The sequence below is a fragment of the Lytechinus variegatus genome, chromosome 3 (assembly GCF_018143015.1).
Source record: "Lytechinus variegatus isolate NC3 chromosome 3, Lvar_3.0, whole genome shotgun sequence".
Classification (NCBI taxonomy): Eukaryota; Metazoa; Echinodermata; class Echinoidea; order Temnopleuroida; family Toxopneustidae; genus Lytechinus; species Lytechinus variegatus.
This window is the reverse complement of record NC_054742.1, coordinates 63,176,476-63,200,928: the sequence shown is the minus strand read 5'-3', so window position 1 is coordinate 63,200,928 and position 24,453 is coordinate 63,176,476. Positions and strand designations below refer to the sequence as shown.

At 34.3% G+C, this 24,453-nt stretch overlaps 1 protein-coding gene across 3 annotated transcripts in view; it reads right to left on the bottom strand.

The window, feature by feature from the left end:
- Positions 1-6,675: 6,675 nt before the first annotated feature.
- LOC121411620 (serine/threonine-protein kinase 11-interacting protein-like) overlaps positions 6,676-24,453 on the bottom strand; it is a 47,828-nt gene continuing 30,050 nt past the window's right edge. For 2 of the 3 annotated variants that reach the window (XM_041604431.1, XM_041604430.1), the window contains exons 12-26: positions 23,239-23,389; positions 22,505-22,646; positions 21,908-22,082; positions 20,612-20,780; positions 19,904-20,188; positions 19,146-19,268; positions 17,344-17,373; positions 15,559-16,489; positions 14,844-14,941; positions 14,068-14,246; positions 12,289-12,477; positions 11,564-11,736; positions 10,718-10,768; positions 9,408-9,551; positions 6,676-7,980 (exon numbers count right to left, since the gene is read on the bottom strand). In XM_041604431.1, coding sequence (XP_041460365.1) covers positions 7,969-7,980; positions 9,408-9,551; positions 10,718-10,768; positions 11,564-11,736; positions 12,289-12,477; positions 14,068-14,246; positions 14,844-14,941; positions 15,559-16,489; positions 17,344-17,373; positions 19,146-19,268; positions 19,904-20,188; positions 20,612-20,780; positions 21,908-22,082; positions 22,505-22,646; positions 23,239-23,389 — 2,852 coding nt within the window. In that variant the 3' untranslated portion in view covers positions 6,676-7,968. The remainder of the gene's footprint in view (positions 7,981-9,407; positions 9,552-10,717; positions 10,769-11,563; positions 11,737-12,288; positions 12,478-14,067; positions 14,247-14,843; positions 14,942-15,558; positions 16,490-17,343; positions 17,374-19,145; positions 19,269-19,903; positions 20,189-20,611; positions 20,781-21,907; positions 22,083-22,504; positions 22,647-23,238; positions 23,390-24,453) is intronic. The other variant, XM_041604432.1, reaches the window with a different exon arrangement.

Here is a 24,453-nt window from a genome sequence, read left to right as displayed (position 1 = left end):
GGTAGGAAAGGAGAAAAATAAATAAAACAGAATGGTTAATGTTTGAAAGAAATCGGACAAGCAATAAGAAAGTTATGTCTGCTTGAAATTGAGATCTCTAAGACTACGCAAATTTCAAATTGGCTTCTGGGTAAGAATAAACTTACGACCAGGGGAAAGGACAACTTTCCCATAGGCCATGTACATCACTACGACTTCACAAATGCTGCCAATTTGAAGTCTCTATTTGTATAGTGATTACAAATTTTCACAACTTCATAAGTCTCTATTTTTTGTCCGATATTGCTCAATCTTTCACCTATCAACTTGTCTGATTTGTTTTTTCCCCCTCGAAAAACAATTTTTTTTTTATTTGGGATAGATTCCCCTTTAAAAGTTGTTGAAAACAACAGGTGAAATTCCTGACTAAAAGAAGACATGGAACAACTCAAAGAGAGTGTAACACCTGCAAAGATAAAGACTTATTTTATAGGAAAATTGCATGGACTTTGTTTGATGGAATCTTTTGGTCTGATACTCCAAATTACATAGGTGTAAATATTTCCTGATTACAGGTTCAATTGATTATCAAATTACTTTTTATAGACGTTGAAAGTATTTATTGCCATTAATTTCTAAATTTACAAATTTCAACAATTTTCAAGAGATAGATTTTGTTTCAGGTGAGCTTTTGGTATTCTAAATATGACAACAGTCTGCCATTTCACATGATTTTAAACCATAACATCTTTTTTTTATCACCTCTAAATATGACAAGACACCATTTCTGTTTTGCCACTTTTAAAATCTATTGATATATATATACACAACCAAGGCTTCAAGCTTAATATCAAATAATTCTGTGTCTTTTCTTGTTTATATAAGTTATATTAGTACCAATGAACAAATAATGTAAAAAAACAACAAAATAATGAAAATAGAATGTTGGAAATCACTACACGCAACTACTAAGAACTGCAAATGCAAATTTCTAGCATCTTCAAATATTTTTATTGAAAAAAAAACTGATTTTGTTCTGTGTTCAACAAAAGTTCATTGTATGTTACAGAAAAGAGATTTACATATCATTCTTGCTTGTCAAGCACGCACATTACTGTTGTTTAAACTGAGTACAGATACATATCAGTTGCAATTGCACATCATAAAATATTACAAACAAATTGATGCGTATATCATCAATATGGTGGCAAGCCAATTCATTTGGCAATGCAAACTTTCAAGCAATTACCTTGATCATAGTTTTTCTTGTGATTCCCTTGCTTTTTATCATACGACTACATTCTTGCAGCTAACTTTGATTTCAGGGCATTTGGTGAATTCTGATGGGATGTGAAAATTTGGGGGTATTTCCTTTTAAAAAGGAAATTTAACAGTTCACTGACTGGTATAGAATAACAAACAAAAGATATCTGCAAATATTGGGGTCACTTTTCAATCACTAGACCCATGCAAATCTCAAATTGGCAAAATCATCAAAGGGTGGCGAACTTCAACAAACTGAAGATTTTAAAGGTCAAGGCCACCCCTACAAAAAGTTGATTTGAATAAAAATAGAAAAATCTGACAAGCATAACACTGAAAATTTCATTAAAATCGGATGTAAAATAAGAAAGTTATGACTTTTTAAAGTTTTGATTAATTTCACAAACAGTTATATGCTAATCCTAGTCAGTATGCATATGAGGAGACTGATGACGTCATCCACTCAGTTTCTTTTGCATTTTATTATATGAAATAAGAAATATTCTAATTTTCTCTTCATTGTCAAGTGAAACGACGATTAATTCATCCCTGAACATGTGGAATGAGCATTGTTTAAAATTACATGGTTCAGTCAAAGTTGGTCCTTATTTTCAAATCTGTAAAAAATGAAATATCATATTATTTAAAAAAAAGAAAGAAATATTGAGTGAAGGACATCATCAACTATCTGATTTGCAGCTCACTGCATTGTGCATATATCTGTTGTATGAAAAATACGCGAAACTTTAAAATGTCATAACTTTTTTACATCCAACTTTGATGAAATTTCTAGCATTATGCTAGTTTAATTTTTTTAAAACTTGACCTTCAATTTAGTGTTTAAAGCTATATTGATTTCAAATTTCAAAATTCATTAACTTCCCTATATCTAGTACAATATAACCCAATCTTTAGCAAGTTTTTTTTCTGATTTAACTCACTCTTTGAGGGTAATAATGTATAAAACGTTCAGAATCAGTTAAACATTACATCATTAAATCTGCGATCTTGAAAACAAGATAGAGAAAGAGATTTTTTTTTTAATTGGGATTCGGAATACTCTATTATACATGCCAATTAACAACAAAAGGTGAAATGAAAGGTGAAAATGTTCTTTTCTCCTGAATATGCATTTTCTAACATGAAATCAATATTTTCCATTTAGATGAAACATGTCATTTTTAGAACATTCTAAATCATTTATTGTAATGTTTTTCACATAACATCATTGAACTGGAATGTGCTAATGACTGAGTAAAAAAACACAATATGCAACATACATATACTCTTAAATCTAATGATTTTGTTTCATTGAATTACAATCCCTCAAGATCAATGTCACTTTGAACTAAAAATGTTTCATAAAGAGTCAATACTAAATAAGAAAAATACAAAAATTAGTCCCCTGCACAGTGTAATTTGTTTATTTCAGTTTTTTTTTATTCTGTACAGGTACAGTAAATAAATAGTTAGTAATTGAAACAATGATGAAAATAATGAAAATAGGTGAAAATACATTGCATATCCTGAATATAAAATGTCATCCCTATGGCAAATAACTTTAAAGAAATACTTTGATATAAACAATGTGCACAAAAAAAAATTTAAGACAGAGTAAATGTATTTTCTATTGCAATGCTGCTTTCCAGCAGTGTTTAACTTATTCTGTTTACTGCCCCCTAAGCAGTTTTTGCCCATAATTTTCCATCATATACAGTAAAGTAAATTTTCAATATAATAAATTGTAAGGCTGGCATTAAAAAAAAATAACAACACCTGGACAATGTTTTCTTCAACATAAAATAAAGTGACCTTACATTTTTTAACACTAGAGTACACAACAAACATATTAAAAAATAAATAGAATCTCTGTGATTTTATAAGATATTTACATCACATTTTCTATTATCCAACATAAAATATAGTACATCTTCGATCTTCAACATCTATCATTATTTTCTTATCCCCAAGGGCCCAAACACTGAAAGAGTTCTTCCAGATTTTCCCATTAGATGGGCAGATAGCTTTTTATGTGGTGATAATTTCCCATTCAGCATCACTTCATATTTTAAATATGAAAATACACTAAATATAATGAATTATGTAATTTGGTGCAACATATTTCATGTGGTAAAATGCAATGTGTAAGGTTCCTTATAGTGCTGAAAAGATACTAAGTTAGCATGAGAATTGAATAATTAACAGACCACAGTGTAAAATTTTCCAACCTTAGCCAAAAATATATTATCCTTAGCCAAAAATATATCATTTGGCAAAGAAATAGATTCGCACTGAATAATATTCACTGAAAAATCTGTGATGTAAGACTTAACATTGCTAATTCGCTATACAACAGCTTTGCACAATAATTGGATGGAAAATTCCTTTGACTGAATTAGTAACTTTTTAACTGAATTAATTAATTCTTCTGACCAAAATCAATGTATATCTATGGCAGTTTTGTAGTCAAGGCTCAAACCTCCAAGGCCAAGGCCAAGGCCAAGGCTTTAATACCCAAGGCCAAGGCTTCAATAACCAAGGCTGATGCCAAGGCATGGAAACCCAAGGCCAAGGCCAAGGCCTGAAAACCTCAAGGCCAAGGCATTTCAATTGTACAATATATGGAAAAAAAATTAGAAAACAATGCTTAGGCGGCATACATGACACACAGGACCAAATGTATAAAAGGTGTGAGCGAGCAAAATTTTTGACCCTTGTACATTTAAAACGAAAATAATTTCATGATAGATCCTGTAGATTTAGACATAAAACATTTAATCATTGTTCTAGGCGATTCACATTGCAATAATTATTATTACCAAGGTGATCTGATCCTGGCATGCCCATTCTCAACATATGTCTTTCTCCTCTACCTGGTACAGGGGAGGCAGAATGTATTTTTTTTTTTTGGGGGGGAGGTCAAAGCCAAAAATGCACTTACAATATAAGTCAAAATGAGAATTTTGGTGCAGTTCAGCAAAGCTTTTTTAAGGGATTTATAATTGATAAGACAGGTATTTTGATTTAGGCTTTAATTTCCCGCTATACATGTAGAAAGCATAGCGAGCAAGTGGTTTTGAAAAAAAAATCAACTTTGAAGTTGTAAAACTCGATTTTGGGTCAATTATGGTGCTAATCACTGTTAAAAGGGCATCCTTGCGAGATGCTGTAATAAGATGTAATAAGAAATGAAATTTAAATATTTCGAGCTGTTTTCGTAATCATGAAATAGGTGTGCAACTTACTAAACAAATTAATGCGAGCACAAAACACAAGCTGAAATTTTTACTGACCAGAAAAGGAAGCTGTTCTGGACTGCATTTAGTGACTCATAAATAGGATACATAACTCACCAATCAAACAATGCGAGCGCAAAGCGCGAGCTCAAAAATTTGTAATATTCCGACCTAAAAACTAGACATTCTAAGCATTTTTTTTTGGTGTAAATTGAATGCGAACCTTACTTAACAATAATTTATGCAAGCACAATCCAAAATTTGTTGATTTTGAAACCTAAAATTTTGCTCTGTATGCCATGCTTGGCCCCTCAAAATTTTTGGCTCATCATGCCATTGATGCCATAGCCCATTTGGAAATGACGAAATTGAAGTTTGTGTTCAAGTTTACCGAATCTTTTCAGAATATCATTAAGACTTAAAACATTCTTGTTGGTCAAAGAAAATAATACAAGGAAAACCTAATGGAATAGAAATCAACCTTGTTATCATTCTTTAGTAAGTAAGCTATTTTTAAAGTATGAAAATTGTTGTCAAAATTGCAGTCAGATCTGTCAGAATTATTCCTGTCATAAAATCACTATAATCAGTGGCGTACCGTGGGTCACGGCATTGGGGGCACCAGCAAAAACCTGGAACTGCCTAGTGAGCTCGCGAAGCACGCCCAGATGCCAGGTATACTGACCTAATAGAGATATTTTTATAAGGACAGTGCCAATGTACGGACATGTATCTCACTAGTCAAATAATGCGAGCGCAAAGCGCGAGCTTAAAATTTTTGATATTCAAACATAAAAAGGGACATTACAATCAATCTTTTGTAATCATGATACGTACCTGTCTCGCTAAATAATGCGAGCGCGAAGCGCGAACTGAAATTTTTGTAAATATTGACACCAAACAGGAAGATTTTAAGGACTATATTTTAGGAATCTTTTATCTATTAAGATTATACACATCTCACCATAGTCATTTAATGGGAGTGCCAATAAGCGCTTGCTGATTTTGTTAGAATTACATCTAAACATGCACATAAAGCACTTGTAATCATGATTAACATACCCATCTCACTAATCAAATCTTGCGAGCGCGAAGCGCGAGCTGAAAATTTAGGAAATTCAGACCTGAAGAGGGGCATTTTAAGGCTTGTTTGTAGGAATTCAAGAAGACCTTACGTAGTTCACTAACCAAATGATGCGAGCGCAAAGCGCGAGCTGGAAATTTTTGATATTCAGATCAGAAAAAGGGACATTTTAAGGACTCATTCTAGGAATTGATGGAGAGCAGACATCTTTCAACAATCCACTACTGCGAACGTAAGCACAGACAGGAAATGTTTTATATTAAGACCTTAAAATGGGACAATCACTTAAAGTATTCATGAAAAAAAAGCATACTATTGTACATGTAAAAGAATAACTCGAAGTGCGAGGAAATATATTTGGTAGTTTGGTGTATATTGACTTGAAAACGGGAGGTTTTAGTATAGCAGGATTATATATCTCGGTAAACAGACAATGGGAGCACCAGGAACAATGAAGACATATATGCCCTGACCCAATTATGTTTCATTTATATGAAAAAAAATGTTTCTTATGTAATGTAACATTAATGTTTTCTTTCCCACTACGTTTCTCTTCCTTTCTCCCTCTTTTCCTCCTTTTTTTTAGTCAGCCGATTTGGGGGGGGGCACGTGCCCCCATGCCCCCCCCTGTAGTTACGCCACTGACTATAATCCTACATGTAATCATAATTATTATCATTATTATTGATATTGTCATTATCCTTATTAGTCATGATTACATCATATTACCAATAAACAATATTAATTTTCATCACTTCTCTTTGTTACATAATTATGTGATGATAATTGCAACTGATGGCACTGCTAAGTACACTTACTGCTTCTGCTGCTGCTGACTGGTAGTATTTAGTGTCATTAGATGTACAGAACAATTGAAACATTTGTAATTACTTTTATAAAACAAATGAAAGTACAAAATACAAAATGCCTTGAAAAAGCCTTGAAAATGCCTTGAAAATGCCTTGAAATTTCAAGGCTCAAAATCCTCAAGGCCAAGGCCAAGGCCCTCTCAAGGCCAAGGCTTGAATGTTCAAGGCCAAGGCTTTGAAAAAATAGGCCTTAAGGCGCCTTAAGGCCAAGGCCGAGCATCAAGGCACTACAACACTGATCTATGGTTGTTTATTTTTTAATTCATTCACCCATTACCCAGTCTGTGTCAGAAGTAGAATTTAATATTTAGTAAACATTGTCAGAGCATAAAGCAGTATTTTAATCAAGTGAAAATATCAAAGTTAAATAAAGGAATTAAAATGCAAAGTAGAAATATATCAGCAGTTTGCATAGAACACTAAAAAGAAGAACAGTGCATTTGTTTACTTGAAATGTTTTGAAATAAATTTTGAGTGGCTTATTCCTTATCGCCATATACTAGAAAGTAATACAACTGTTATTTTCAGCACATTATTGCAGTTCATAATATTCTTTTTAAAAAAAACTGGCTGTGAAAAGACAGTACAGAAGTTTTCTATATCTAATTGCTCTCAAAGTTTGGGTAGAAAGCTATGTGTAAAGAGAGATTTGTAGCTGAATATCAATAATTTTAAAAGCTCAATTTTCTTCAAATGCACAAATGTAGTACTTTTTCAAACAGAGCTCTTCATATAATAAGACATTTCTTGACTAAAAATATGCATATACTTCTCCAAATAATACATAACTAGAAAAAAAAAATGAATTCCTAACGAAGAAAAGAGCATTTATGGATCATCAAAAATATTGCATAATAAGTAAGCAACCATCTGTCTGTAAGGTTCATCCGTCTATCAAGGCTGCATTAGCAGTTTTTCTTGAATTTGATTCCTTATTAAAAAAAAAACTTAAAGCAAGAACATCTAGAATGAGTAAACCCTGTCATTCAAGAATATTATTGTTATCTCCTAAAATGATCATAATACATGGTGTTTACTAACCTGAATTGTGGGAAAGATAGAAATATATAGTATAGTTATATATGTGACTTTACCTTTCATTTTTGAAAGCTATGCTCGTTTTTTTTTCTTCAAATCTATGATTTCAATTTCTTTATGGCATTATACTCCCAACTATAAATTTTATATACATATATAATTTTATATACACCAGCCAAGAGAGACAAGAAAAGCGGTCTTTATGAGCAGGTTTTCTTACTTTAGGGAATTATATTTAAGGGAACAAAATATGTGGTCTTAACAGACAGGTGGTCCTTCTTAACAGGTGTTACTAAAACTGTGTTTTACTCTTCCTCCAATCAGATGAAAGAAAATTGTAGAAAAATATAACAATATCTCAATTATCTTATAAGGTATTAATAAAACATAAGAAGTAAATAAAAAGATGGATTGGACATCTGGCATAGCTGATAGTGATGAAGTTTGGGTGGTCAGTATGATGATGGTTAATATCTGTTTGGCTGTTTCCATGGAGACTTCACGTTAAATCCTGTAAAGAAGAGACCAAATACAGATGGAGAAGATGAACAAGTAAATTTATGAAATATCTCAATAAATTTCATGCCGTATCTTATAACAGGAATCCCACTCAGTGCCTTTTAAGGCCTGGGGAGCGTTTCATCAATATTTTCAGCCGACAAGCTGTCAGATCTGACATCTTTCCTTTATTCTGATTGGCTTAGAGGCACTGTTACTATGGTAACTGTCGGATAAAACAGGATTCGTCGAATAAAACGTCCGACAAGTCTTTTCATGAAACACTTCCCAGGACGACACTGCTGTTTAGATTCACTGGTTTTTGACAAAGGCTGCTTTGTTATGAAGGGCTTTTGACAAAATATTATCAATGTTATAGAAAGTGTCTGCATAGTGATTGCTAAAATGCCCTTACAACCTTGATCAAAGTGAACAATCAATCATTAGAATCAATATAGCATGAAAATACCAGTCAGAGCATTTCACTGCATTCTTTTGTCTAAACTGAAACTTCATTTTCAATCCATGTATTTATTTCCAAATTCATTAAAAAGTGCACAATGAGAAAAAAAATTACATATAAACAAAGAGAATAGAAATAACAAAATAAATAATAGTAAAGATATGACACTGAGCAAGGTTCTAGCTGAAAAATGTGGCTCCGACTTTTAATAGTTAATCTGAAACCAATGCAATGATCAGTCATTATTTTTATGTTCAAAATGACCAGTTATTGCAACAATTATGATGAAACTGACAAAAGGAAGCAACTCTTGATTTTTACATCAGATGTAAAATAAGAAATTTATGACATTATAAAGTGTCACTTATTTTTCACAAAAGTTATAAGCATAGCTCAGTGGCTTGCAAATGAGAGAGTCTATGTCGCTCACTATTTCTTTATTATTTACTGTTTGATTTAAAAGAATTTTTCAATTTTTACAGATTCGACAATAAGGACCAACTTGACTGAACCATTAAATGTTAAAACAATGGAAATTCCACGTGTTTAGGGAGGAATAAAACTTTGTTCACAGGACAATAATGACAAAATTAGAATATTTCATATCATGAAGTACATAATACTGAACGAGTGACGTCATCAGACCCCTCATTTGCATACAGACCCGGATATGCAATAACTGATTTGTGAAAATAAGCAAATTCCAAAATGTCATAACTTCCTGATTTAACATCTGATTTTGCTGAAATTTTCAGTTTTATGCTTGTTGGATTTTTCTATTTTTATTCAAATAAACTTTTTGTTTGGGTGGACTTTAAAAGGAATATATGAATAATCATTAAATCACAAACACATATGTAAGTGAATATGAAAACCAGCTTGATGGTTTATTTCAAATGAACTGTTACTGCTCATGCGCAGAATGCCATTGTGAACTTGTCTATTGCACATTTGATAATGAAATGAGGTTAACATACCTGGATAGCGATAGAGGGATGAAGAGTTTCTTGAATGTTAACACCAAACATCTCTTTCCAAGGTTGCTTAATGGCCGTTATAAGTTGATCCAGCGATGCATCTGATGATGTACTGATGTTCCACTGAGATTCCTCACCAGTGTCCTAGACCATACACAATAATAACAATAACAATAATAATAATACTAATGATGATGATGATGATTATAATAATAATAATCAAGATAATAATAATAATCATTATGATGATGATGATGATGACAATGATGATGATTAAAGTAATTATTATAATAATAATAATAATAATAATAACAATACTAACAATAATAACAATACAGCATTTATGAAGTGATGATATCTAGTTGCCTATTCAATGGTGCACTATATAGGTATGTTCCTCTAAAAAAGCATTTTGATTTCTTAAGGCAAATCAAATTACTGGCCAATTTATTTTCAGTATTAGCAATAGTTATCTCATAAGGCATATTTTAGAACTAGCTATTAATAACACAGTCAATGAGTGACTGTTTAGTTTTTGTCAGTTTTCTTCCCGCTTTAAAAGCTGCCTCAACTACGAGGCAAAATAAGCATATTGTTGATGGGGTATTAAAATCTCATTAACCACTTAAATTAGAACAAATCGAGGACAGTTCAATATAGCTTGACTTCAGACTTACAAAATAAGAAGCAACGTTCTTGTGCCAAGAAAGAGTTCTCTACAAGAATAAGAAGACTCTTTTCAGACAATATGAAGTTGCCATCAATGCAATAATTCTAAAATACAGTTTTTATTTAGCTGCTCTCAAAACGTGTATTATCTTATCACTACAATGAAGCTTTGGCAAGTTTACTAAGACATCAAACAGGAATTATAACATCAACAATGAAGCAAAACAATCGAGGGGCAAATCAATGTTAGTTTCATCACTAGCTTGTAGGTAAACTGAGTGCACGCATCTAGATCTTGCGGGAGCAAGGTAATTATATATCGCAATTTTGTTTTACTGTCACTGCATCTGATAGAGAACAGGTGCAAATCAAGCTGGATTAGATACAATAAATTTGAGGAGCTGACTATTGTGCAAAGACAATATGGCCCCCCAAATAGTATTGTGTCTAATCCGGCTGGATCCACGGCTCCAAGCCTGGGAGAAAACTGATCTTTTGGGGCTTTTTGGGGCTGAACTGATCAGCGAAACACAGATGTTGCATCACATCACATTAATTTTTTTCAAATCACATGATGATCGATGGGGGGAAATACTCTTGATCACATGACTAAGTTACGACCAATCTTGATTGAATCTTACCTCACTAAAGAATGAAACCGTCACATCAGTTGGAGAGTCACCATACAACTCCTGATGAAATAAAAATTAGACATAGCATCATCACTTTCAACAATGTCAAAATTTTACATTCAACAATACTCAGCATATTCATTCTTTTGTTTTAAAAAAGGCAATTTTGACATGTACATTTCATATCACATGATTGTATATCAAAATGCTGCATTGATTATTAAATCCTAACATTTTTAGCTCATTCCATGCAATGTTTTATGATTTTTTTTATATAAAAAGCTAAAAATTCATGTAAAATCACACCAAAATTTCATACCATCAACACCATAACATTTCAGTAAATTCCCCAAAACAGAGAGATGCTTTGAAGGAATTAAGTTACTTTGTGGAAGTTGGCAAAAATTTGATCAGTGGGGGCCCTAAATGATGTCAGTATATGCAATAACAGGAAACCCTGAATGAGGAGAAAATTGATTATTTTCCCTCCATATAGAACAGTGTTAATTTAAGCAGCAATTAAGTAACTGATTAGCTATCAAATCTCAGATGATTCCCATCTGACAAAATGCATTGCAATCATGATGAAAGAATTAGTTGAATGAAATTTAATGACATCCTTAGGCAACTTGTCCAAAGTCTATGTTGCGGTGTTTTGTTTGTTTTTTGGTAGGAATCCCGCTTTAAGGATGAGATGTGTCTCTTCATTACAGTTTTCCTGCACTCCTCATTGTTTTGTCTATGGTGACTGCGATGACTTGTAATGAAAAGCCGCTTGCAGGATTCCTGCAGGAAAGACACAGGTCTGACTTTAGACAAGTCACCTAAAGGAATGAAGACCAGAGAGAATCTCACCAGTCCTGAGATATCACTGATCTTGCGATGACCCTTTGGGACGAACTGATGTTGACCCTTGACACTCTTCTTGTTCTTCCCAAGAGCTAAGGGATAGAAGTGGTTCTCTTCAACCAGGTAGATATCAGTAGCGGTTACTAGGATACCTAGTGGCTCTACTTTCATCTCTGTACCTGCAGTCAATTAAATGAAGGTTATTGTGTGTCTTCATGGGGAATTTGATACGATTGGGATATAGATCACACAGTAGAATGAGATGGATGACCAATAAACATTATGTCACGCAACTGGAAATTGCCTGATGGTATAGTCATCATCTCACTTTCCCTGGGGGCCGTTTCATAAAGCTGTTCGTAAGTTAAGAGCGATTTTAAGAACGACTGGTGATCCTTTCTTCTGGTAAATGATATTGCATGATACTATTAAAGCAAGCTTGGCTAGTGACAAGAGTTTGCCATATTACTCAATTGCATATTTGTTTAAAGTGTTCATGATTGAAAAATGATATTACAAGTTTTACTGAACTTTAGTCTTCTTCTCCTCTACACTTTTTTTTCTGATATTCCTGCATCTTTTGTGTACTATTCTTTTTCTGTATACCCTTTTTCCTATAGTATCTATTGATATCTTGCTAGGTTTAAGCAAATTCTTAATTTCATTTTCACTCTTTTTATATCTGATCTATTTAAAAGAAAAATAAATACTTTTACATAGTGAAACGTTACCTTGTTTCGTTTCTAGTCTTGTCTTGAGTTGTGATGTGATGAAGACGGTGATCTGAGGATCTACCTCATAGCTTGTATCCCCTGTAGCCTGGGGGACAAACACCTCATCGGTCAGGTTGAGAAACGTCTGGGCATGCTCCCATACAACACCTTTAAACTTTTTCTTCCATGCACTTGTACTGATTAAATCTGGATGAGATCAGAAAAACAAATAAAATCGAATCAAATCCACTTAAAAAACTAAAGTCTATGTCATTTGGACAATCCTGCCCTGTTCATTATTACTGGTCTTTCTACAAATATATTTATTTGGAGACACAACATTTTTCCTGCAACATTTGCTCCAGCCTTAATATCTCAGAGGGTATGGGGTTAGAGTTACAAGTGTAAAGACTTTTTGGTTCAGAATGATGTAAAGATTAGGATTAGGGTTCATTTAGTTTTGGAGGTTGGGTTTTATGTTTGGCTTAACGTGAAGAATTTTTCATTGGAGCAATCGTCGTGGAACCCTTTATTTAATCAAGAGATCTTGCCTTGGTATATTGCATTGCTTTGTGCTGCAATGTAACTATAAATTTGAATTATCTTACAAACAAAATACTTGTTTAAAGCTTAAACTGGTCACAAGCCTTCTCATTGTGGTATGATCTGTTGTGTGACGAGTCAAAAAAAAATTTTGGGGTGTGATAAAAGCCTTAGTGGATGTAGCTTTACTACAAATTTTATAAGTAACACAGATAGCAAGTCCTCCCCTGATAAAGAAATTATTTAGTAACAAAATATAGGTATGTGTTGTGATTAAAGCCTCATATTGACAAGTGGCTCACATCCTAAAGTCCAGTCTAACTTAGGCCAAGGTCTCACTTTGTGCTACAAATTATAGGAAACTGGGGAGGCACTCATGTATGTGGTACAGAGACGTGCTGCTCTGATGACCCCCTTTTCCAGTTTCCTAGACCCCGTATGTTACAGCTTGTTTTATGTTATACTTAAGTACCAACGTGTACATGATATTAAACGTGCGATCTCATTGATCAATACGAAGTAGCTTGCTTCCCTAGAGCATGATCTGAACAATGTGTTGATACATTTTATATCTTACATAACTGAGAATTAAAGTGTGACTTTTAATCAAAATTAAATCATTGTGAACCACCAGCTCATTTTCATGCCTCCTACACAAATAAAATAATATATTACATAGGTTATGTAGATTCGAATCAGTGATAGGTCAATACGCCATCATGTGACCATAGCTGCGAGGATCGCATTAGTTATATCCTAGGTTTTGATGTCACCTCAGTAAATATAAGTGTTGTATTGCCAATTGCGGTGTTATATTTACTAAGGTGACATCACTCGCTGCTTACAAGTTGCGTAATCAGGTAGTTTGATGAACGCGCTAGTGTTAACGCGTCGATTGCATGAAGAACGCGCTTGATGCATTTTCAAAATATTTTCTATTATGACGTACATGGATCAGAGCTGTAGCAAGAATTTCGGGTTGAAGCAAGATGATGAATGCAATCTCTGATGGCAATTCCATATAGACTTTATAATATAACAGATATTGCCTGGTCTATCGTTTTAATGAATAACATTTCAACTCCCCTCCGAAGCTATATTTTTCACTCGGGAGAATATTTTCCCTTAGCACGCGCACTTCAGGCAAAATATAATCCCTTGGGAAAAATATAACTCTGTCGGGGAGAGGAAATGTTATATTCAAACTCTAGATAGGCAATATCTGTATAATATCATCACATAATGAATCCATACTCATCAAAACTGCAGCAAACTGTCTAATTCTCTTCTTGTCTCCTATCACAACGGTGTATAGAATCCCATCGGAGGAGAATTCAAACTGCATACTCTGACTTCCAAGACCAACATGTATTCTAACAAGGTCCTTGATTGGATGTTGTGTTTTCTTAACCAGCCAATCAGATGGGTTCTCACTAAGACAGGAGTAATACGGATAATGCATCATAGTGTAATTACACAAACTATTTATATCACTTCATATCAACTCTTTATATATTCTAAAATGACTTCACTAGATTCTATAAACTGTTTTAGTAGTTTTTGTTTTTCTCCTGCACCAGTCAATTTCATTTTCATTCTTTTACATATTGTATATTTTTTTATTCTGAAAAAATGAATTGAACTAAACAGAACTGAACAACCAGGCAATTCTTTACAAATCTTGTTTGTAGGAAAGTGGTCTAATAATTATGTCCAAACTGTATAATGCTGAATAGCCCTAACGTAAAAAAAAACATTAGTACTTTGCACTGAGAACTGTATTTGAACCAAACTTTTTCTTTTTAAAGTCCTTCTTGTAAGCTTCTAATTAACTTACAAAAATAGTCACGTATGGTGTTCGAGAGAACATTATTTCATAATTCTACAATTCATATATAGGTTTTGAATTATGATATTTTTCAAACAAACTGTGTGTTAAATTTCTCCCATAAACAAAGTGGCTATGTCAAGAGAATGAAGTTAATTCACATTCAATGTGTGACATTGATGATTTCTAATCAAGATTTTACCTTTCTTCTTTTGTGATCTTCATGAGGTAGATACTATCTGTTGATACAACCACCACACCATCAAAATGTTGCTTCTTGCTCAACTGAAACACAGTGCCCTGACAACAAATCAACACAAAATTGAGGTAGTTTCAAATTGGTCTCAAGCATTGTATGAGATAACAGAATCATGCTTAACATCCATTCATCATTGAATAATTCATGACTATTGTCTGTAATAATTGCCTGCTATTGTAGAAGTGTTGAACTGCCAGTGAACACCAAGAAAAATGTTTCAATTAATCGTAAAAAAAATGAATGACACCAAAAGATATCCATCAACCCCACTTTCTATCATGTTTGCTTTTTGCATTTCTGCATAAATTGGACATGCCAGATAGGGTGAAGGTCAAAACTAAATTTGCCATCAGCTTTCAGCAGTAATTGCATCTATACATAGCATTGCAAATTTAATGCGCAAATATGGTTCGTGCTCCATAACGATAAACGTAAATTAGTGAGTGGACAATGCAGAAATAATTAAATGCTAATCGTAGAGTGAAATACCACAGTGAGAGAAAAAAAAAGGAATCAGGTGAAAAATTATGGGAACAAAATAAATCAGATGCATTTCTATAGAAAAGAGATAGGCTTATCTTATTCAAAGGAATACCACCCCAGAATAGGAGAAGGATTACCCCTATAATTTTGGAAAAACAGATAAAGTATACTGTACCTTTAATAGACAAGTGAATTCTTCCTCATTGCCAAAGACGGACATGGAAAAGAAGAGCTTTATACGGTGATCTACTCTACAGCAATCCTCCTCAGCCACTGATAACATGGATGTCTCAGTTGAGTTAATAGAATGAGACGGTGAAGATTGGACCGTTCTTTTGATTACAGGATGGTTAGTACCACCAACATTCCACTGACCACTTCCATTGACCTCAGATGCACTCTCAGAACCAGAGTTTGATTTATAGATAACGTCATGCTCATTGGAGCTCAGCAAGCCCCTGTGATCGTCAGATGAAGAAGTCTGCTGCCGTTGCTGAGCAGGACTTTCACTATTCTCATTGCTGATATTGCCATGGTGACTGTTTTCAAACACAGTATCTGATGTGGCACTGATATTCCCAAGGCTAGAGTTCCTGAGCAATGCAAGCGCACTGTTACTGCTTTGAGCGTCCGTTTCACTTATCACGGCTATGTCGCTTTCGTTGCTGTCCAAACGCCCGACGCTGATAGCATCCACGGAGACGGAGTCCTTGTCTTGATGTTGCCCATCTTGTAGGTGAAAGACATTCCTATATTCCATGTTATGATTGGATGCTGCTGCTTCCGGGTTCTGCAACACCACAATATCATCCTCACTGTATCTATGATCAACCCTGGGGTTGAATACATCATCACTTTCTCCATTAGTCCTAACCTCGCCCTCATGGGATGCTCCGACGACACCTCCTCCATCAAACTCATCAGTGGATATCTTGGCACTGCCGTTGAGGAGCTGGGATGGTGATGTCCTCGAGGGGTCCATCTTGATGGCAGAGTTCTTGAATTGTGAGTCAAAGGGGTTGGTTGTGATTTGTTGGACAGGGGTGGGAGGTCCCGAGGCATCCATGCTAGATACACTCCCACCATCAGTGGGACAGAGAGAGTACCTACAAGGGGCAAGCATAAACCAACATAATCAAGCCTAATTCAAGACAATAGTGTTCGAAAACATTCCTACATTAGCTTACAAAGACATTTCCAGAAGGCATGGATTAAGGTAGACTTTACCTTTATAATGCACAACATATTGAGTAATAAGGAGTCGAGAATCCCACATAAACCATAATGGATAGATGAGCTCATGCAATATCATACATACATGTACCAGTAGAGATATTTATCAAAATTACAAAAATCTGAGATAATGTTAGTCACACAAAACAACCCATACATATTTATTTTTTCATAAATGAATATCAAAATATGTGATAAAAGTTTCGAAGGCAATATAAATACCCTAGGATACATTATGCAAACAAAATTTAAGAACCTATTTACCACTCTCAATGAAACTTGAAAAAGGAATGCATGCTAAATTGCTTTCTGAAGTCCCTGTTTTTCATGCATTGTTTTCTAACTAATAACATTTACAGCAAACATTCCATTTTATCTTGTAAACATGCAATATATAATGACAATCCATGCCGCTGAGAATAAAACAAGCATGAACTGTTACATGATGTCACAAATAAATTATATTTCATGTTGTCAGTACTCTCTCTATACTACTTATGCTGATGCCACTTTTAATTAATGAGAGACCCATAAATGACTAAGCACCTTTTTTTAATACCACCTCTTTAAACTTTAGTCTCAGAATATATTACAAGGTCAAATTTCTGATGAATTTGTTACTACTATAATTAGAAAACAAGACAAGACAAGACAAGACAAGATTAGACAAGACAAGACAAAACAAGATAAGTTAGGGAAGGAATATAAAGCAAGAGTACCACTGTACCTTTGGGAAGTACTGCTTGGTTGTTCGGTGCTATTTTGTGTCAATTGAACAAAGATAGAGGACAAAAATACTTGGTAAACAAATTCATGGTGATCTGTTAATGTGCGAAACATGCATGTATCAGAAAGCAATGATGCAAGACCAATAGACAAGACCTATTAAAAACAGAAACGGGATAACACATGAAACAAAATACACCTTCGGACTTATCCCAAGAATAACAAGAAAATTTCAGGATACCAACTCAAACAACACAAACAAATGATGAATAGATAACAAAATAATAGAACATATAATATGAGGAAAAAATACATAAATGTACGAAATAATTCTGTAGTTGGAATTGGGTTAGTTTTTATCATTCATGCATATATCATATGAAATATTTAATATCTTCAATCTGACCATATTTCTAAAATCTTAATGTGATTTTGTTTTAATATAAAAGATAGAAAAAGAAAGAAAATTAACTGAAAAAAATTGCTTGATACTAAATTCATCATTCAACATATCAGCCTAGATAAACAGAAAAGGTGAAATACAAATAAATCAATTTGGGTAAATTTTACTTGAATTGAAGAATCATTTATTTTCCTTCAAAATGTTCCGATCAAATCAAATAACAATTTCTGCCTAAAGTAAAGAATAATTTTAAGAAATTGGAAACACATGAGAACAAAAGCTTGATTGTATCATACTCAAAGTTACTTTATGAATATCTTGAAAGGTGTGTGAATATGGACAAGACTGGACATGCTGGATGAAAAGTTGGCTAACATTTAAACCCATTGGCCCATATTCTGAACTCGGGTTTAAAACTAAACCCGGCTTAAAGTTGTGGTTTAACTATGGAGAGCTAATTGGAGAACAAATCTCTAACAGTACACATTCAATTTACTAACTCATATGAAACCCAAAAGGTTCATAATTGTCTGGGAATGATAACTAAAGTATTTTTCTTCATTATGAAAGCAAAAGGAAACAAAATAGTAAACATAAGAAATATACAATATAAACATAAGTTTTGAATTTTTGGCTTCCCATAATTTCAGCACAGAGTTAGACTGTGGTCTAAGTTAAACCTGACTTCAGAATACAGGCCATCAAGTTATAGAAGCCAAATCTAATTCAGTTTACCCCTGGCAGTTCATCCAGGACTGTCTGCTGGTTTCACCATTTCAGACTGCACATAGAGTACTGAAGCAATGATGTCATATCAAACCTCATGTTTTTGTTTTTTATTTAACTTTAACATTTTGGATACCGTGTGTCTCAATGGAGCAAGATAAACACCCTTTTGTAGTAATCAATTCAAACCACCCCCCCCTCGCCTGAGACATGGCAACATGAATACCTGATGAGCACCATTGGAATCAGCATAATTTTATTTGGTTAAAATCATGAAACCTGCCAATTAACCTTTCAATAGGGCTTTTAATATAGACGTATATGTACCAATCATTGGGCTACCATAGACCAATTTAAGTCAGATTTTAAGTGTGAAGGTTTTTCACCATCAATACCAAAATATTGTCATGAAAATGTTGAAATAAAAACCCACCCAAAACGATAACATCTCACTTTTGTACTCTCTATATAATATTGACTATAACATGATATGAAAGTTATCTGAAAATATGCAATGTGTAATATGTAAATCTGAAAGAATGTAAAAGTGTAGATATATATGCTACAATATAGGGTATAAAGACAAACATATAAGTAGGGATAATATCTTGAAATGATGCCTGAAGTGGTAAAAGCACCATACATTGAGATTCTATACCAAGGAATCTAGTTACCTTTGCCTGAAACCTTTCTTGTTGGTAGTAAGTAGCTCGGTGAGTTTCTCTCTTGGGTAGTTGACAAGCTCTTCCACTGGACTACTTTCAGTTACTTCCATCTTGATGCTTGGATCGGGTAACCTATCGGGGAGGAAGGGGGAGAGAAAATATGTATCACCTCTAAGACATTTGCAATCTGGATGGTGGTGGAGGTGGTGGTAATGGTGGAGGAAGTGGTTGTGGTGGTGGAGGTGGTGGTAATGGTGGAGGAAGTGGTGGTGGTGGAGGACATAGTGGTGGTGGTAATGGTGGAGGAAATGGTGGAGGAAGTGGTGGTGGTGGAGGTGGTGGTAATGGTGGAGGAGTCGTGGTGGTGATGGAGGTGTTGGTGGAAGTGGTGGTATTGGTGGTTATAATGATGATTACGATGATGAACTGGCCTTCCATCATTTGATCACTTGACCCCTAGATGACCTTTGACTTCACCATCTTCATCACCGTAAACATGGTATTACCCAAGGATCATTTACACCAAATATGCAGACAATTGATGCAGAAACAAAATGAGAGCAAGTTAAAGAAAAACTTTAACATTTTTGTAACAGACAAAACGGGAAAAGTGATTACTAGGTTTCTGACAAACTTTGTTCAGGCAAGACGAAAATTTCTTTCTGCAACAGATGTCAGTACATGCAATAGGAGGGAAATCATTTTCCATAAAATTATGGGTTTTTTTACACTTCTTATCAAGCAAAACACTGCATTGAAATACTGACCTAAAATCTGAACTTGTTCCACTATGTTGTGATGACAGCGACGAGGTCAATGAGCCATCTTTTGATGGTGATTGCATCAGATCTCTAATCGCCTGGCCTCTTGGACCATGGGCTGGACTAAGGTTCGTCTTGGTCCGGTCTTTCTTCGGTGAGAGCTGGGAAGGGGTGGACGAGGCACTCTTGGTGTAGCTGAGATCAGAGGAGTTGGAGGAGAAAATGTCGACTGATGGGTCTATCAAATGGCTGGGTTTGTTGGATGGGCTTACCACGATGGTATCCGCTTCTCTGTGAAGACGTAACAAATACAAGAACAACATACAGTCAAACCTCTCTATAAAGACATTCAAGGGTAGCAGGTGGTCTTTACAGACAGGTTAATGTAATATATTTTAAACGTGGGAAATTATTCAAAGAAAACATAACTAATGGTTTTTTAGAGACAGGAGGTTGCAGCAGCAGATTGACTGTATATTTGAATGTGCTGATGTTCATGAACTTCGTTATAAATATCATGACAGAATATTGGCTAATTTTGGTTAACTTACTTTAACAGAGACCAAAAAGATGTACATGTACAATAAAAATATAAGGTCAAATGGAAAAATTGAAATTAACATTAACAGAGTCTAATGGTTATGAAACAGATCTGACCATCAAAAAATTGATAACAAGGCACCACATGGTTGCTTATTACTGTTTTGATATAACCTTTTTTGTTTCCATGGTGATGATGCAGCCATAGGCATGGCTGCCATGTCAACCGATGCCACTGACCCTACAGGTGTGTTGACTTCTGACCTCCTTGGGTCATCGACCTCTAGCAGAAGGTTACTACCACAGCTTGGACAGGTCAATACTTCACTGACCGACTCAAAATCTAAAGCAGAGAGCAAGAGAGAGAGATAAAAAACATATAGGATGTACTGAACACTACAGATATTTCTGTCAAATAGGAATTGGTCTTGATGCTTGCAAAATGTTAACGACACTAACAAAGTATGGTCAAAAGAAGAAAGATTTAAAAGCCAGCTCTATGTACATATAAATTGTCATTAATGTATTAAAAATATCTCTTTCAGCCTTTAAGAGACATTGTCTTAATGTATCAAGTGATTTGGTATATTGTCAGTCCACAATATCAACATAGAATAAAGGGATCCCAACAGACAAACTTACAGATATTTCTTTCTTTCAAGACCTGTAACAAGATAAATCAACCTTCTTTTTAGAACAAACAGAGCCAGAGGAAAGTCTGACAGACCCAGTTACATCAAAACCTCATCAGTCATCAACTGACCACTCCAACCCGCTACCTAAGGGTCCGAGTTCATAATGACTTGCTTATACCAAATGCACAATTTCTATAACAAGTTGAATATCATCCAATCCAATCAAATCAAATAATTTATTATTCTAATAAGTTTTATGAAACAGGGTTCCCAGCTTTCCAAGGAACCAAATTCCCTGATTTTTCCCTGATTAAGTTAAAAAAATTCCCTGATAATCATTTAAACCCATTCCCAGTTTTGCATGTTTTCTATTTTTTGCAGTGAATTACATGTAAAAAACACTAAAAAAAACAACATAACCAGTCATTCAATGGATTTTGTTTTGATATGCACCAAAATATAACAAGGGTCTGATCAACTACCGTGGTTTCGACTTTTTGGCGAATCAAAATTCCCTGATTTTCCCCTAATATGAGGCATTTTCCCCTGATTTGAGGTATTTTTTATATCAAATTCCCTGATTTTTCCCTCACTGGAAAAAAGTAAATAATTTTCCCTGATTTTCCTGATGGGCTGGCTGGGAACCATGTGAAATGGGTGCCATACATCTATGACCCAGGCTTCTTGGGTTTCTTCTCAACTGTCTCCTTAGCCTGATTCTCCTTAATTCTCTCTCTCACTCACTTTATCTCTCCCTCACTCTCCCCTTCTCATTCTCTCTCTCCATTTCTCTCACTCTCTCTCCCCCTTCATGCCTCATCAATCATCTACTCACCACTCCCGCTCTCTTCCTCAGAGGTCCACGTCCCAGACTTCTTCGGCTTCTTCTCAACTCTCTTCTTAGCCTGTTCCTTTGGGAATGTCATCATACACTTCAGACACTGTAAGAAGATCCTGGTCTTACTTGCCTCGTTCAGGACAATCATTGGTTCCAGGACTTTGATCAGGGACTGATGGAACAAAATATTTCAAACTTAGCTCTATCCAATTCCATGTAATGATAAGTCTGATGTAAAATATTTGTTTTGCTCTCATGTAAACATGAAAGAAATATGATAAAAATATCTGATAAATCTTATTGGTGGGTATGACAAGGTTATACATTTATCATAAATCACAGCAATACTTTTAAGGTTAGCTGCAAAGTACTATTGAGAGGAAACCTTACATTCATGAAATGTATCTTGTATACAATGCTTTTCTAGAATAATGATTCACTTAAGATTCGGGTAAAGCAATTAACATATTTAAAAAAATCTACATTATAAGATGATATGTTAGCATATACATTTTGGATTGGGTGATGTGTCTATATAATCTTTGTCCACTTTTTATGACAAATTACACACAAGAGAAGAATAATCTGACATACTTCACATGTATTCATATCCTCCATGACGTAATCTCTCTTACGACGTTCCTTGTTGATGTAGTCAAAGGAGAGCTTCACTACAGGAAGCTCTACAGGAGCGTTGCTGAATTCATCAAGCATTTCTTCTATTGACATTGTCATTCTAAGGAAACGATGATTAAACAAAAAAAAGAGGAAAAAGTAATTACCAAAATAATGTTAGACACAAAATGGTGTTAGTTACAGGTCAGGAAAGATTAAAATTAAAATTTGATGATTGAGAGATGCTGGGCTAACTAAATAAAACATATATACTAGTGCTCTAGCTAAAGAAGCCTATTCAATAAGCATCATTTGTAGGGAGCTTAAAACAAATATTTCAGTTAAAAGGTGCAAAAACTTAACTCTAGTACAAATGACCAGAATAGTCTTCTTCATCATAAAAGTACGAGGAAACAACATAGTGAACACAAGAAACAAGAATTTATTTAGCTTCCCATAGGTCAAGCAAAGAGTTAGACCATGATCTAAGTTAAACTGAACTTTATAGTCCTTTGATTTTTTTATTTTGTAAATGATATCAATTTACTACTACACTCAAAAAATCACATTGAAAAGTGACTTGACATTTTTCCCATAACTCCCCTATTAGACTCTTTGTTTTGATATTGCAAGTGACTTCAATTTTCTTTATTCAAACATCATCTCAAATAAAAAAAAAACATGTTTGAATTGACATTTAGGACATAGCTCACCCTATTAGACTCTTTGTTTCTAGTCTCTGAACAACCTTGCCGTAAAGGTTTTTCTCTTCAATAAATGCTTCCTTGATGGTGACAAAGAGTTGAACTGGTGGTTCAGATTTGTTCAGTCTGATCAGCAATGGGCCACACAGGTCAATGCCATCTAAAAAAAAAAAATCCGAAGAAAATTGAATGTGTCGATCATAATTACGGAATAAATAAGGGGGTCACACTTTCCAGAGTCCATAAAATAATAATAAAGATTTCAAAGACAATTCTTGCTTTGATTCATTTATCAATTTTTAATCATGTATATGATGGAGGGACCTAAAGCTACACACTTTTTACAAACGATAAAAATTTATGCCAGTTTCAATATTTGAACAAAATATTTTTTTACTAATTTGTAGTAAATATTCTAAAGATCCTTACCCAATAAGAAAATATCACAGAACTCATTAATACCAAAATCCCAATGTGTTTTTCGAAAACCTCTTGATTTTGCCACCCGAAGTAGAAGAGGTCCTATAGCTACATACTCGAATTATCAAGAATTGATTATGCAAAGAAATAGTATTTCCAGTTCTTTAATATCTAAAATATGTTAATATAATTATAACAAGTGGAATGCCTCTGGCCGTCTCACCTGCATCACGCGATTCAACATAGCAGCAGTGCTGACTTTGAAAACTACTATAACTCGCACAAGATGTTCAGTGATACTTGGTTACTCCTATTTCCACCTTTTATGAACTAGACCAATACACTTACAGAGATAGGATGGTAATTCAACAAATACCCCCAATTTGGCCAAAGTTCATTGACCCTAAATGACCTTTGACCTTGATCATGTGACCTAAAATGCGCACAAGATGTTCAGTGATACTTGATTACTCTTATGTCCAAGTTTTATGAACTAGACCAACATACTTTCAAAGTTATGATGGTAATTCAACAAATACCCCCAATTTGGCCAAAGTTCATTGACCCTAAATGACCTTTGACCTTGATCATGTGACCTGAAACTTGCACAGGATGTTCAGTGATACTTGATTAATCAGATCCAAAAACTTTAAGTTTTGATTGTAATTCAACGGATACCCCCAAATTGGCCAAAGTTCATTGACCTTAAATGACCTTTGACCTTGGTCATGTGACGTGAAACTCATGCAGGATGTTGGTGATACTTGATTAACCTTATGTCCAAGTTTAATGAACTAGGTCCAT